Source organism: Nannobrachium achirus, assembly GCF_963921795.1.
Source record: "Nannobrachium achirus genome assembly, chromosome: 23".
In the NCBI taxonomy this organism is placed as follows: domain Eukaryota; kingdom Metazoa; phylum Chordata; class Actinopteri; order Myctophiformes; family Myctophidae; genus Nannobrachium; species Nannobrachium achirus.
In genome coordinates, this window is record NC_137830.1 from 26,004,405 (window position 1) to 26,017,894 (window position 13,490).

At 43.1% G+C, this 13,490-nt stretch overlaps 1 protein-coding gene across 1 annotated transcript in view; it reads left to right on the top strand.

Annotated features, from left to right (window-relative positions):
• LOC308308839 (thyrotropin-releasing hormone-degrading ectoenzyme-like) overlaps positions 1-13,490 on the top strand; it is a gene marked incomplete at both ends in the record, with an annotated part of 249,634 nt that overhangs the window by 86,526 nt on the left and 149,618 nt on the right. Inside the window, 2 exons of the mRNA XM_080754291.1 lie at positions 6,901-7,055; positions 10,168-10,281. Of these exons, the coding sequence (XP_080610417.1) occupies positions 6,901-7,055; positions 10,168-10,281 (269 nt within the window). The remainder of the gene's footprint in view (positions 1-6,900; positions 7,056-10,167; positions 10,282-13,490) is intronic.

Here is a 13,490-nt window from a genome sequence, read left to right on the forward strand (position 1 = left end):
CGTTTTGACCTTTTTGATTCCCTCCTCGAAGTTTTATGTCTCTCTGTCCGTCCGTCCGTCCGTCCGTCCGTCCGTCCGTCCGTCCCTCCATCCGTCCATCCGTCCGCCCCTCCGTCTGTCCGTCCTTTAATCCACCCGTTAAGGGACCATGTGTCCCTCAGGGTCCGTGTGTTCAAAGCATATCAAGGTTACTAATGCAGTTTTGACATTCACTCACACACACACAGAGAGACCTGCTGAATCCATTGCATTTGTCAACAAACCAACCGCCACTGGCGCTCCACATTTTGACATTATTGTCAAACTGCTAGTGCATAAATGGATAGAACGGATTAGCAACCTTTGTGGCTCGCTGAATAAGGAACAAAACCGAAGGAGAAAAAAACACATCTTTCCGCAATGTTTACCGGAGCCTGAAGAAAATATGCCGCTGTTGCGGTGAAATCGTTGACCTCGGCGGCACTGCGGCGGAGGAGCTCTAGCAGCAGGTCGAGAGCTGCATTTCCCATCATGCCGTCTGCTTCATGAATGCTCATTTGAAACTGCATTTTCCAGGGACAGCAGAGCTTGCGGCTACTGTTATGCAACAATGCTTCCGTGTGAGAAAGGCCTCCACCTGTGACTAAAAGCCGCTTTTCCAAAGCCCGCCGTTGAGGCAATGCTTTAGGGTAAAGGGTCTTCAGCAGGCGGTCCGGGGACTCCCATGGGGGGTCGTCAGTGTTACTACCGGGGGGCCGCCAAATCTTTGTGTGATGTTTTTACATTAACCTGTGGTGGGAAAAGTACACACGTATTTTACTTAAAGGGGAGAACCACCCATTTTCAGCATTGAACTATGTCATTAAATGAGTAGGTAAATTTACTCGAATCAAATTTTTGTCTTAGGAATGGGACAAAAAACTAAAAATATTATTGAACTCTACTCTCCATGGCGTGACTAATCAATAGAAAAAAAAGTCATTTTGGGGGTGAACTACTCCCTTAATATACCTTTGAGTTGTGGAAATAAGAAAAAAAGTTCCCCCCCTTCTGTGTTGCCTAGAACTGGAGGATTGATTTGGGGGTTTGGCTTGCAAAGTTCACTGTGACGATGTCATCGCAGTGTACTTTGCAAGCCAAACCCAAAACCAATCCTGGAAATGTAAAAAAAGCGCAGACCAAGTACAGAGCCAACGGTCAAGTTTACAAAGTATGCTGTGTTTAATTGGTTAAATGTCTGGACAACAGGAATCCAACAAATTCATAGAAATATAATTTGTAAACAAACAAAACAAAACACTTTAACACTGATGATGGTGCTGTCAAACAACTCTATGAAGCTATCTATGAAATCTATGAAGATTTTTATACAATATATAGTGGGGGTCAGGGACGTGCAGAGAGGCAGGGGCTGACATTTCTAAAAGGGTACTTTTGGTGAAAATATCGAAAATATGCAATCTCCAAGATCACTGCATGTCACACTGCGACATGTTGTGAGCTTGGAGATTGCATATTATCTGTATATATTCACTGAACTAAGCATAATCAAGCCAATACTGGAGATGTGGCGTATGGCATGGATTTCTACACAGAGGGACAATTCTTTCAGGATAATATGCTGCGTTCAAGTTCAGGAGAGTTTGGAAAAGGCTGTTGAATGCTGCTTCCAGGTATGGAAAAGGGGCGCATTTGCATTTCTTTCACTTAAAAACTGCATTCATGGTCTGGAGACAGGGCACTTTATACTGACAGGTAAAAGGGCAGGGGCTCAAGCCCTCATTGATGTCTATGTGTGCATGTCCCTGCTTCATCACCCTCTCAGCTAAGGGGTCCTTGGCCTTAATAAAAGTTGAAGTCCCCCGCTTTATGGTATCTTGCTGAGGGGAACCGTGTGGTATAGTGTGTTAGCAATCGGTGGGAATCAATTGGAGCCTTTAATTATCAGGTATAATTGGGTTTGGTTGAAAACTTGCAAAAAGCATGGCTCAATATTCCAGGGCCATTGTGGAGGAAGGTTGTGCACTTCTGAAGGAAAGCAGTCTCACTGGGCCATGCATTCCAGCGGTTTAATCCAGGTCACTTGTTTAATATTTGTGTCACGGGGCAGCCCATGCCCTATAGACAAACGAGAAGGACACATGCATAAACACAGCTGCTTCCTACTATTACTTAACAATCAAGCCGACTGCAAAGGGTCTGTTTAATAGTGTTTGTATTGTCATGTTTCCTTTACACAAGGACAAAACATTCTTTAGCAACAATACTGCAGGACTTTTAAACATGTTTATTTATTGAAACTGTGCAAGGCATTGTGGGTCACCTCCCTCCTCTGCAGTGCTGGCAATCTTGTTGACAGCTAAGGTGCCAAGCACCGTAGAGGAGGAGGGATGTTTGTTTCATAGTTAAGAGCAATATTATTTGAAAGGCATTTGCGTGTGAATTGGAGCTCTGAAATTCATGTGAAGTTGTTAGTAAAACATTAAAGTAATTTGTAGTGAGAATATAGGCCTTGTGTTAGTTAATTGAACTACCAATTGCCAATCTGTGTTCTTGATATGTCTATAAAAGGGAGGCTGCAGGTGGGTTACAGTTATTCGCTTGGGCTGACACAGTGTTGAGGGAGAGCTAGAAGGGCCCATAGTGAGAGGCTATAGCCTGCTACAGTTTCCCGTCTGTTTGGGTGTTCTCTTTGTGTTGCCTTCAAGTATATATTTTGCAAGACTTTATTTAGTTTTAGTTTGAAGTTATTGCATCTGCATATAGGCTCACTGTAAATAAGCTGCGCAGGACTTTGTTGGAGGATTTTGGGGATAAAAAAAGGTGCATTCTTGGACTCTTGTCTATCTTTTTGGAGCCTGAGCCAACGTTAAATTTGAACTCCTGACGAGGTCTTTCAGTGTCCCTGAAGCAGAGAGCGATCAATAGTCCAGCTCCAGACTCGGCTCTTCATCTTGTCTGCTCTGCTGCTCCCCCATAAGCCTGCATCACCTTCAGGGGGAGACCCCCTTCACTTCACTTTGTGGTTCTCAACCTTTTAAGGCCACGACCCCCAAAATAATCCCATTTTAACTGGCGACCCCCCCCCCCCCCCACCCTGACGAGCACTATAGAGTTGAGGCATTACAATTTTGTATAACACGGTTCTATTGTGAAAATAGCCGGTCTACATGCTCACAACGCCTCGCATTGCGAGGCATTTTGAGAATGTAGATCGGCTATTTTCACAATTTCAGCCTCTAATGTTTATAATTTGTAATTTTAGATGTATTAACAAGTCCTTAAATTGTCACTTTAGAAATGTGCAGATACACTTAAAGCTATACTGTGTAAGTTGCTCAACTGGTGGTCTGTAGCAGTATAGCAAACCGCGGTCGCGTTTGCTTTTTTCGTCCGTTTTTCGCTCGCGGACCGGGCCGTCAGACCACCGCGTCCGCCTCGCCGAGACGCTTTCAATGAGGTCTCCCGTGTCCTTCTACGAGCAGCGGTTGGGGAGTTACATGCTAGACTCCTCCAGTGTAAACACTGCAGTGTACTTCCTGAAGGCGTGTTTCCTAAACCCACCAGAGAGCCCGGCAGTGTATGTTCTGCGCTGTGATTGGCCGGCAGTGTATAACCCTCGCTGTGATTGGCCGGTAGTGTGATGACGCAATTTTTCCACGAAAACCGGTCCCGGGCAGGGATCATAGAAAACATATAAAGAGAAGGCTTTAGAAGCTGAAAATAACGGAGTGGGGGTTCTAAAACTTTAGCGATTTAACAGCTAGGACCATTTTAAGATTTGTTTTATAAAAAAAGTTACATGGTATAACTTTAAACTTTATGTTGGGTTGTTTACTGTTGAGTGAGAAAACAATGTTTCACATTAAGTTCATCATCTGGGGACCCCCAAAATAATTTGAGGACCCCCCTGGGGGTCCCGACCCACAGGTTGAGAACCAATGGTGTAAAGTAACTTAAGTACATTTACTCAAGTAGGCTTACTGTAAGACTTTGAGGTGCTTTTACTTTACCGGAGTAATTCTAATTCAAATGTTCAGTACTTTTTTACACATTTGAAGACTTGTGAAACTTGTGGATATTCTGCATAATGAGTACTGATACCAATACTTTTGTACTATTACTCAAGTCAATCTTGAATTCCAGACTTTTACTCGTAACAACTCATGTCTAATGCATGTCTAATACATTGCAGTATATATGGCATCGCGGTGGGATGGCTCCACCAAGCAGGTTTCTGTCCACACTCACAGAATATGTACAGTACACTGAATGAATGTCATGAACTGTAGCCCAGTGGTTCTCAAAGTGGATTCCAGGGACTCTGTGGGTTCCTTTAGTGGGGTCTAAATTGAGCCATACAAGTCTGTAACTCTGACAGTGTACAAAGTGTACAAACGGGTTCATTTGGTTCCATTTGTACACTGTCAGAGTTAAGGGGAGACCGTGGAATTTGAAAGTTTGAGACACTGCTGGTAGACTATGGAGTGAATTGAAGGCTTCGAGGTGTTGTTGAAGTCACAGTGAGTGACCTCGCACCTTTGACCCGTTCTAATGGAGCTTTGTACACAGAGTTTAATTGACTTTGTTTTAACTTAGTCATAGAAGACAGAGAGAGAGAGAGGGGGGGAGAGAGAGAGAGAGAGAGAGAGAAAGCGAGAGAGTGAGAGAGAGAGAGAGAGAGAGAGAGAGAGAGAGAGAGAAAGCGAGAGAGTGAGAGAGGTAGAGCGAGAGAGAGAAAGCGAGAGAGAGAGAGAGAGAGAGAGAAAATGATGGTTTGATTGAGTTGCTTAGAGCATCAACAACCCGAGGGGAAACAATTTCCTCTTTTTAACCCTATCTCCTCCCTCTCATTTTTGTGTGCGCTGTAGAAAGTGTTCATATCTTCCTTTTCTCCTCCTAATCTCTCTCTCCCTCTCTCTCCTCCCCCCCCCCCCCCACCCCCCCGTTTAATGGTCTGAGATAATAGATGGTCTTTTGACTCTACTTTGTCAGAGAAACCATAACGCATTCAGCTGTGTCCCTGTGTGTATTTACGTTGTGTAGATATTGTCTATGGTGTGCGTGCGTGCGTGTGTGTATTTGTGTGTGTGTGTTTGTGTGTGTGTAATGGACTGGGAGATAAATTGCTCTGTATAAGTCAACCCTTCGGGGCAATGATTTGAGCCCAGATCACTGGCCTGAAGGCGCACACAGCCACACACACACACACACACACACACACACACACACACACACACACACACACACACACACACACACACACACACACACACACACACACACACACACACACACACACACACACACACAGTCAACAGGGGTGGGCAAGATTTTGCCATGAGAAAGAACAAGAAAATAATGTGTATAAAGGAAACTCTGTATACCAGGTACTCAGCCAAACAATTAACCAGCAGCCAGTCGCAAGTCGGCTAAACAAACAATGTAACAATATTTCCATGTAAGCGAGTCCTGCGTGACGGTGACCTTATTGTACTCTGCAGTTGGCCAGAGCTGTGAGAGAGATCAGAGAGAGTGAACTCTGATGCCACCTTACACCTTACAGCAGGGGCCACTTGAACCGTCACTTAATAAACTTGACCTTTCACTCTGTACTTAGTCTGCTCTTTTTCCCCTCTACACCAAACCTCTTTGCCAAAAATAGCCGGTCTACAAGCTCACAGCGCCTCGCAGCGTGAGGCGTTGTGAGCTTGTAGATCTACTATGTTTGGCTAAAGTTCTCAGAATTTGGACACTGGGGTTCAAGTGGTTAATATAAAAAAGGAGAAAAAAAATGTTTCTATCACACAAAGATTTGGAGGACCCCCTAGGGGTCCCGGACCCCTTGTTGAAGACCCCTGCTTTACAGCCTTGTTCACTCCCATTCTAATGGGCAAAATCAAGCTCATTCAACTGCCAATAACTGTCTTGCGACAGGACAATTTCTTTTTTCTCCGATTCTCTGAGACTCTACTACGTGTTTTAAAGCGATCGGTGCATGGATCGCTGTGAAGAATAATTTTCTGATTATTCAAAGGTTAGTGAAAACGCTCTGGTTTCCAAGTTTCCAGGTATAAATAAGTGGGTGAAATTATTATAATTTGTCCGCACACACTCCATTTTGTAGTTTTCAGAAAAGTGAGAAAGGATAGAGATACATAGATGAAAGAGCAGGAGGATAAAACGCAGTGTAGAAACAGATCAAAAGACCAAATTAATCCAAGCCATTAATACATCCATACGCATAAATAGCAGCACAGCTCGCTTCAATGTTTTTCAGGTCAAGGACCCCTTAGTGGAGAGGGAGATGAAGCAGGGACCCTGCATAATTCATGAAAAAATGTTGTAGATTAAAATTGTTCATAGATTTCATAGCTAATTTCATAGACCTGTTTGACAGCGCTATCATCGGTAGATCTTCTCTATTGGATTCATGTCCACGTGCGTTTATCCACTTAGACCCTCAACACTTTGTAATGTTGACCTTTAGCTCAGTACTTGGACTGTTCTTTTTTCCCTCAACACCGAACCTCTTCACTAAAAATAGCAGATCTACAAGCTCATACCAGAGAACAAGTGCTATAGGAAGTGATGAAGCAAAGCAATGAGCAGACGCATGCACCTGGAACTGGAACACTGTCACATTGAAGCTGATAAATCTGCGCTCTCTCCTGATTGGCTGAGATTGGCAACCCACTTGGAAATGTGTTTTCTGTTTATTAAAGAGCTGCAGGGGGGAGACCCCTGTTACTGTAACAAACACTCTATAGCAAAATGAGTACTATCACAATATAGAGTTAACCTGACTTTTTTTAGCTATGTTTTAGTGCTCATTGTGAATTGCCTTTTATCCTAACTTTAACACTAATAACAACAACAATATTGTTGTTTATATTAATAAAAATGTTATTTTGGGTACAGATTTGCTGGCGGTACCCAAACACCCCTACGCAGCCATGGAGAACTGGGGTCTGAGCGTCTTCGTGGAACAGAAGATCCTATTGGACGCTGACGTCTCCTCGTTGTCCTATCAGATGGAGCTGACCATGGTGGTCGTCCACGAGATCTGTCACCAGGTATACCTGTCTGTCTGTCTGTCTGTCTGTCTGTCTGTCTGTCTGTCTGTCTGTCTGCCTGTCTGTCTGTTTGTCTGACAAGTGTCGACTTGATTTATGACACAGACTTTGACATTTCTCCCACAAAAATCTAGGATTTTCCAGATAAAAAAAAACATAGTGAAAATAGCAGATCTACAAGCTCACGACATGTTGCATCGCTTGTACTGTAGGTCGGCTATTTTCACTATATTTGAAACAGGGCATAAGGGGTTCATTCATAAGGTACTCTTTTCCCATTCACAGCCCCACACATATATCCACATATCCACATATGTCGCTCAGAGCATTAATCAACCTTATCTGTCTGTCTGTCTGTCTGTCTGTCTGTCTGTCTGTCTGTCTGTCTGTCTGTCTGTCTGTCTGTCTGTCTGTCTGTCTGCATGCCTGCCTGCCTGCTCTGAGGAACAGATGTTGCGTGCGTGTTTGGTTTAGCTCCTAACATTCCCTGCTGGACTTAAGCCATTATTGTACTCCAAACTTTATCACCCATAAACCACCACAAAATGAAACAATGACTCGCAGTGATGAATAACCGGAGACAGGGGGAGGGAGGGGACAGGAGAGGAGAGGAGAGGAGAGGAGAGGAGAGGAGATCTATTAAAAGTAGAACTGTCAGATTGTCCCGTCGTAATCTATTGAATGCGCATATTGAACTAGAAGTGAACTGGATGTGATTGGTGGGAGAAGAGATGATATTTGAAACGTGACCCAGTTCCATAATTAAGAAGCAGCTGAATAAACGAATAACATGACGATTTGAATGAAAGCCAGAATCACTGAAGAAGACGTGTTCTATTCCTATTCTAATTTCTAAAATGGTAGAGAAGGCTAGACTAGTGGAGAAGAGATCCAGTAGAACTAAAAGACATTTTATGTTTGGTTGTGCTCGGGTGCTGCCTGCGCTCCAGCATGCAACCAAGTGTAAAAATCAAAATCAACTGTTGATTTAGACCACTAAAATCTATTATATTTAGTTGACTAAAACTACACTAAAGCGGATGACTAAAATGTGACTAAGACTAAATTAAAAATGTTTCAAAAGACTATGACTAAAACACTGGTAGGCCATTTATGTGCAAATCATTTATTTTTAGGTGGAAGAGTAGGTGGAATTTATTTTAAATATGAACTATGATGGGAGTAAAAAAAAAGCCAGGGAAGAAGATATAAAATATCAAAACCTATCAAATATACATCAAGTGTTTAATAAAGACTGAGTAGCCTTCCTCAGACAGTCTCAAAATGAAAGATATATCAAATAGCAGCAGCAATTAAATATGCATGAAGGCTTGTGACTAAATAATAACTGCATTGAATCCAACGGAACACAGGTTCCTTTTTTCCCATTTCCTGAAAAGTAACGGTTTTGTAATACAAGGCTTACGCAATACGGTGAGATATGTTATCAAGACCAAAAGGAAATGATCAAAGTTTGCAGCATTGTTTCTCAAACCCCCATTTGAAGATATTTTGAGCTGTTAAAATATCGGTGTTTTCAAATAGCCAATGTTTACAGCGTTAAAGTGGTTAAGCTGATTTTGAAATAAAAAAAAACTGGAAAGCATCCGTGTCATTTTAGATTACTTTGCATTGGCTTCTCAAAAATAGCAGGTCTACAAGCTCACAATGCTATTTTTGAACATTTTTGACAAATCTCGAAAGTGTGAGAACTACTAATTTAGAAGGCATTTGTAGAATCTGCCTCAGCCCTTAATCGGTAAACTATGATTCTTTTGGGGACCCCTGGACACTACTGTGCTGCCTCCAGGACCCCTGAGGGTCCCCGGCGGCAGGGACGTGCAGAGAATGTTAGAGAGGCAGGGGCTGAAATTTGAAAAAGGGCCTTTTTAGTGAAAATATTGAAAATAGCAGACCTCCAAGCGCTGCAATGCGTTGTGAGCTTGTAGGTCTGCTTTTTTCGGTGCTTAATACCACACTGAACTAAGCATAATTAAGTAAACACGGGAGATGAGACGTAAAGGCATGGATTTCTACACAGTGAGGGCAATTTTTAATCAACATAAGATGCTGCATTCAAGTTCAGGAGAGTTTGGACAAGGCAATTCTCTTAAATGCTGCATTCAGGTATGGCATGGAAAGAGGGCATTTGCATTTTATTTTAACATTGTAAAAATTGCATTCATGGTCTGGAGAGGGCACGTTTTGCAGATGGATAAAAGGGCAGGGGCTCAAGCCCCCTTTGATGTTTATGTGTGAACGTGCCTGGTCCCCGGACCCCGCTTTGAGAACCTCTGGCATGCAGGGTTGAAACGGTTGCCACTACACCCTGACCCTGACCCTGGACACTGTAGGGGATGGAACCATCAACCTGTTGAGCCAGGCAGTGAAGCCATGTCTTTCTTTTTTGCCTTTTTTTTTGCCTTTTTTTTGTCTGCCAGCTTCCCCTGAGGGAGTGTGGAGCTTGAATGTGTGCCCAGAGGCAAGCACTGTGTGTGTGTGTGTGTGTGTGTGTGTGTGTGTGTGTGTGTGTGTGTGTGTGTGTGTGTGTGTGTGTGTGTGTGTGTGTGTGTGTGTGTGTGTGTGTGTGTGTGTGTGTGTGTGTGTGTGTGTGTGTGTGTGTGTGTGTGCGCGCGCTTGCGGCGTGCGTGCGTGTGAGAGAGATTGAGTGAGAGAGGGAGGGAGGGAGGGATAAACAAACAGAGAGACTGTGTGTGTGTGTGTGTTTGTGTGTGTGTGTGTGTGTGTGTGAGGGAGGAAGAGAGAGAGGGAGAGAGAGATGTGGGTGTATTTTGCTTCTGTGCTCAAGGTTAGTTGCTAAGGTAACCAGCTGTGTCCCATTCACCTATATATGATATACGCATGCATTCTCTCTCTCTCTCTCTCTCTCTCTCTCTCTCTCTCTCTCTTTCAATTAAATTCATACAGCTTTATTGGTATGAATGTAACAATTACGATATTGCAAAAGCATCAAGTGCAGTAAAAACTTTAAATTAATAATACAGCAGGAAACCATCTCTCTCTCTCTCTCTCTCTCTCTCTCTCTCTCTCTCTCTCTCTCTCTCTCTCTCTCTCCAGTCTAATAGATGTCTCTCTCTCTCTCTCTCTCCAGTGGTTTGGTGACCTGGTGACTCCAGTCTGGTGGGAAGACGTGTGGTTAAAGGAAGGCTTCGCTCATTTCTTTGAGTACGTTGGAACGGACTTCCTGTTTCCTAAATGGCACATGGTGAGTGGACTGATGATTGATTAGCCCCGCACACTCGCCCAATATTATGACACTACCACAGACATAAAAAGGTAGACGCCTCTTCCGGCTCTCTGGTACCCGTCTCGCCTTGGTGGGCCTTTTTGATTGACAGCTTGGAATTTTTCTGTGTCGTAACAGACACGGAAGGTCGGTAGGCAAATCAGAGGCAGGTGGGGGCGGGTCTTTTCCTACGCAGCTAGCTCTAGTCCCGGAAAAGACGCGTTGTGATTGGCCAGTAGTTTTTTGAGTGGCAGCCTGCCCTCGACACTTCCTCTTTTGAGCCCACCAAGGCGAGACTGGTCGCTCCAATCAACTGCAGCGGGTGGACGAAGTATCTAGCTTTTTATATCTGCGGACACTACTATTAGTATGCCTATAATGAGGGTTAATGTAGCGTCTTAACCACTTTATCCATTTATACGTTGTCTATAATGTTTTTCTTTACATATCTACTGCATAGTACTATGTTCTATTTGTCTGTCATTCAATGTTATATGAGATACTTCAATGGTTTCCAGTGGAAATAAGCTTAGTCTTTTCATGGATCTCCTTTTAGTAGACCTTGTACCAGTGAACTGTACCGTCATGAAACTGTACCTTTTCCTATGCAAACTTCTAATAAAGTCTTCAATCAATCAATTCAAAAATTGCAGATCTAAAAGCTCACGGCGCGTCGCTTTGTGTCACGCTGCGAGCTTGTACATCTGCTATGTTTGAAAAGGTAGCAGTGCGACATACAGTATAGGTGTGAGGGCCGCATAGCAGCCTTAACCTAGTTATAAAAAAAGAAGAAGAAAAAAGAAAAACGGGGAAATAGCGGATCTACCAGCTCGGGTGTCGCATCATGGCACGTTGTGAGCTTGTAGATCTGCTATTTCCACTACGTTTGTGTTGTATGATGAACATTTACAAGAAAAAAATAACGAAACAAAACATAAAAAGCTTCAATATGCACTTTAGCATAAAATCTGAGCGTACACACGCTTGGTTAATAAGGCACATTGTAGTCCTCTATATTTTAACTGGGAACCCCCCCACCGAGGCTTTACATTTTGTATAACACGGTTCTATTATGAAAATAGCAGATCTTGCTCACAACGTTGCAAGGCGTTGTGAGCATGTAGATCGGCTATTTTCACAATTTCTGCCTCTAATATTTGACAATTTGACCAATATTTAATTTGTCATTTTAGAGGTATTAAAAAGTCCTCAAAATGGCACTTTAGAAATGTGCAGATGCCCTCTAGTCTATACACTTACACTTTATGCTGGTTTGTTTACTGTTGAGTGAGAAAACAGTGTTTCACATGAAGCTAATCATCTGGGGACCCCCCAAAATAATTTGGGGACCCCCCTGGGGGTCCCAACCCACAGGTTGCGTGCTGCTCTACGTTCATGTCGATTATGCGTCTTTATCTTCTCTGATTGTTTACCTGGATGCTTGTAATGTAATGTCCTCATAATTTATTCAGTCTACATTAATGGCCTTGGCCCGAGCGAGGCCAATCGTTTATTGTTTCTCCAACAATGATTGCTTTTTTTTATTGCATGGCATTCATATTGTACCTGTAAACATTTTATTTTTACTAGGCATATGATCAGTGGAATTTATAATGACCTTTTGCAATCAAATTTAATTTATGCAATAACTAACTGTTGGGTTATTAGATCTTTTCAATAGGCGTGGAAGTTATGGAAGTTGGATGGATGGATGGATGGATGGAGGCACGTGCACATAGACATCAAAGGGGGCTTGAGCCCCTGCCCTGTTATCTGTCTGTAAAAAGTGCCCTCTCCAGACCACAAATGCAGTTTTTACTATGGTGAAAGAAATGCAAATACCAACATTTCCATGACATACCTGAAGGCAGCATTCAAGAGAATTGCCTTGTCCAAACTCTCCTGAACTTGAATGCAGCATCTTATGTTGAAAGCATTGCTCTCTCTGTGTAGCATCAAGCATCGAAAATAGACGACCTCCAAGCTCACAACGCGTGGAGGTCGATATTTTATAAATGTCAGCCCCTGCCTCTGCATGTCCCTGGATGGATGGATGGATGGATGGATGGATGGATGGATGGATTGAACAGAGTTAAATGAATTTTTAGAATGAATCTTGGGGAAGATAAAAATGCATTTGGGCCAGCCCTCGTATGTGTGAGTTTGACTGAGAAGCTGTTAATGAGTTCTATGCCTTTCACATGTTCCGTGCCTTAACGAGCTCTGTGTCTTAACGAGGTTTGTGTCTTAGCGAGCTTTGCGTCTTAACGAGCTGTTTGTTTAAATGGGGCAGCTGTACAAGTCTACATGCTGTAATACTAAAAGGATTATGTTAAATTACTACTACTACTACTACTACTACTACTGTGCAACTGTTAAAACTACCATTTGACCATGGCTCCTGGGTAGGTAGATAGGTTGGTAGGTAGGTGGGTGAGTGGGTGGGTGGGTGAATGGATGGATGGATGGATGGATGGATAAAAGAGTAAGGCAGCGACCTTCTCAAGAAACGAAGAAGTTTGACAGTGAGTGCAGTGACAATTTAAGGACTTTTAAGGTATTTTTAATACCTAAAAAAGACCATTACTGCATCAAAAGTGAAACTAGCCGATCTACAAGCTCACGCCGCTTATCAATCCGAGGCGCTGTGAGCTTGTACAGTAAAGATCTGCTATTATCACATATTTTCAAATGTTATGCCTCAACTACTGTACATTCCAAGTGCTTATCCCCACAGTTCAAATCACAGCCTGAATAGGTTGAGAACCACTGGTCTACAAGCAGGTCATTCACTGAGAGTGTTCTCACCTGTAACATGGTCTCCTGGTATGGGATCCTCTCAGTTAGAGAGGCTAGTAAGATCATTGGAGGAGCAATTTCACACCCACTTCACTCATCATTTGAGTGCGCTTTCCTCGCTTCATTCATCACCATTACTCTCAAATTCATTAATAAATAATGTAAAATAATTAAATTAAACCCAGCTCAGTGGCCTGGTTAGAGTGTCCTCCCTGAGACTGGGAGGTCCGGTTTTGTCCGGGCCATACCAAAGACTCTGAAAAATAGGACCCTGCTTGGCACTCAGCATCAAGGGTTTGATTGGGGGTGAGTCCCTGCAACATATACTAGCATCATGTCCGGGGTGTACTTCAAGCTGCCTCACGCTACAGAAACAAGAGATGTCTGCC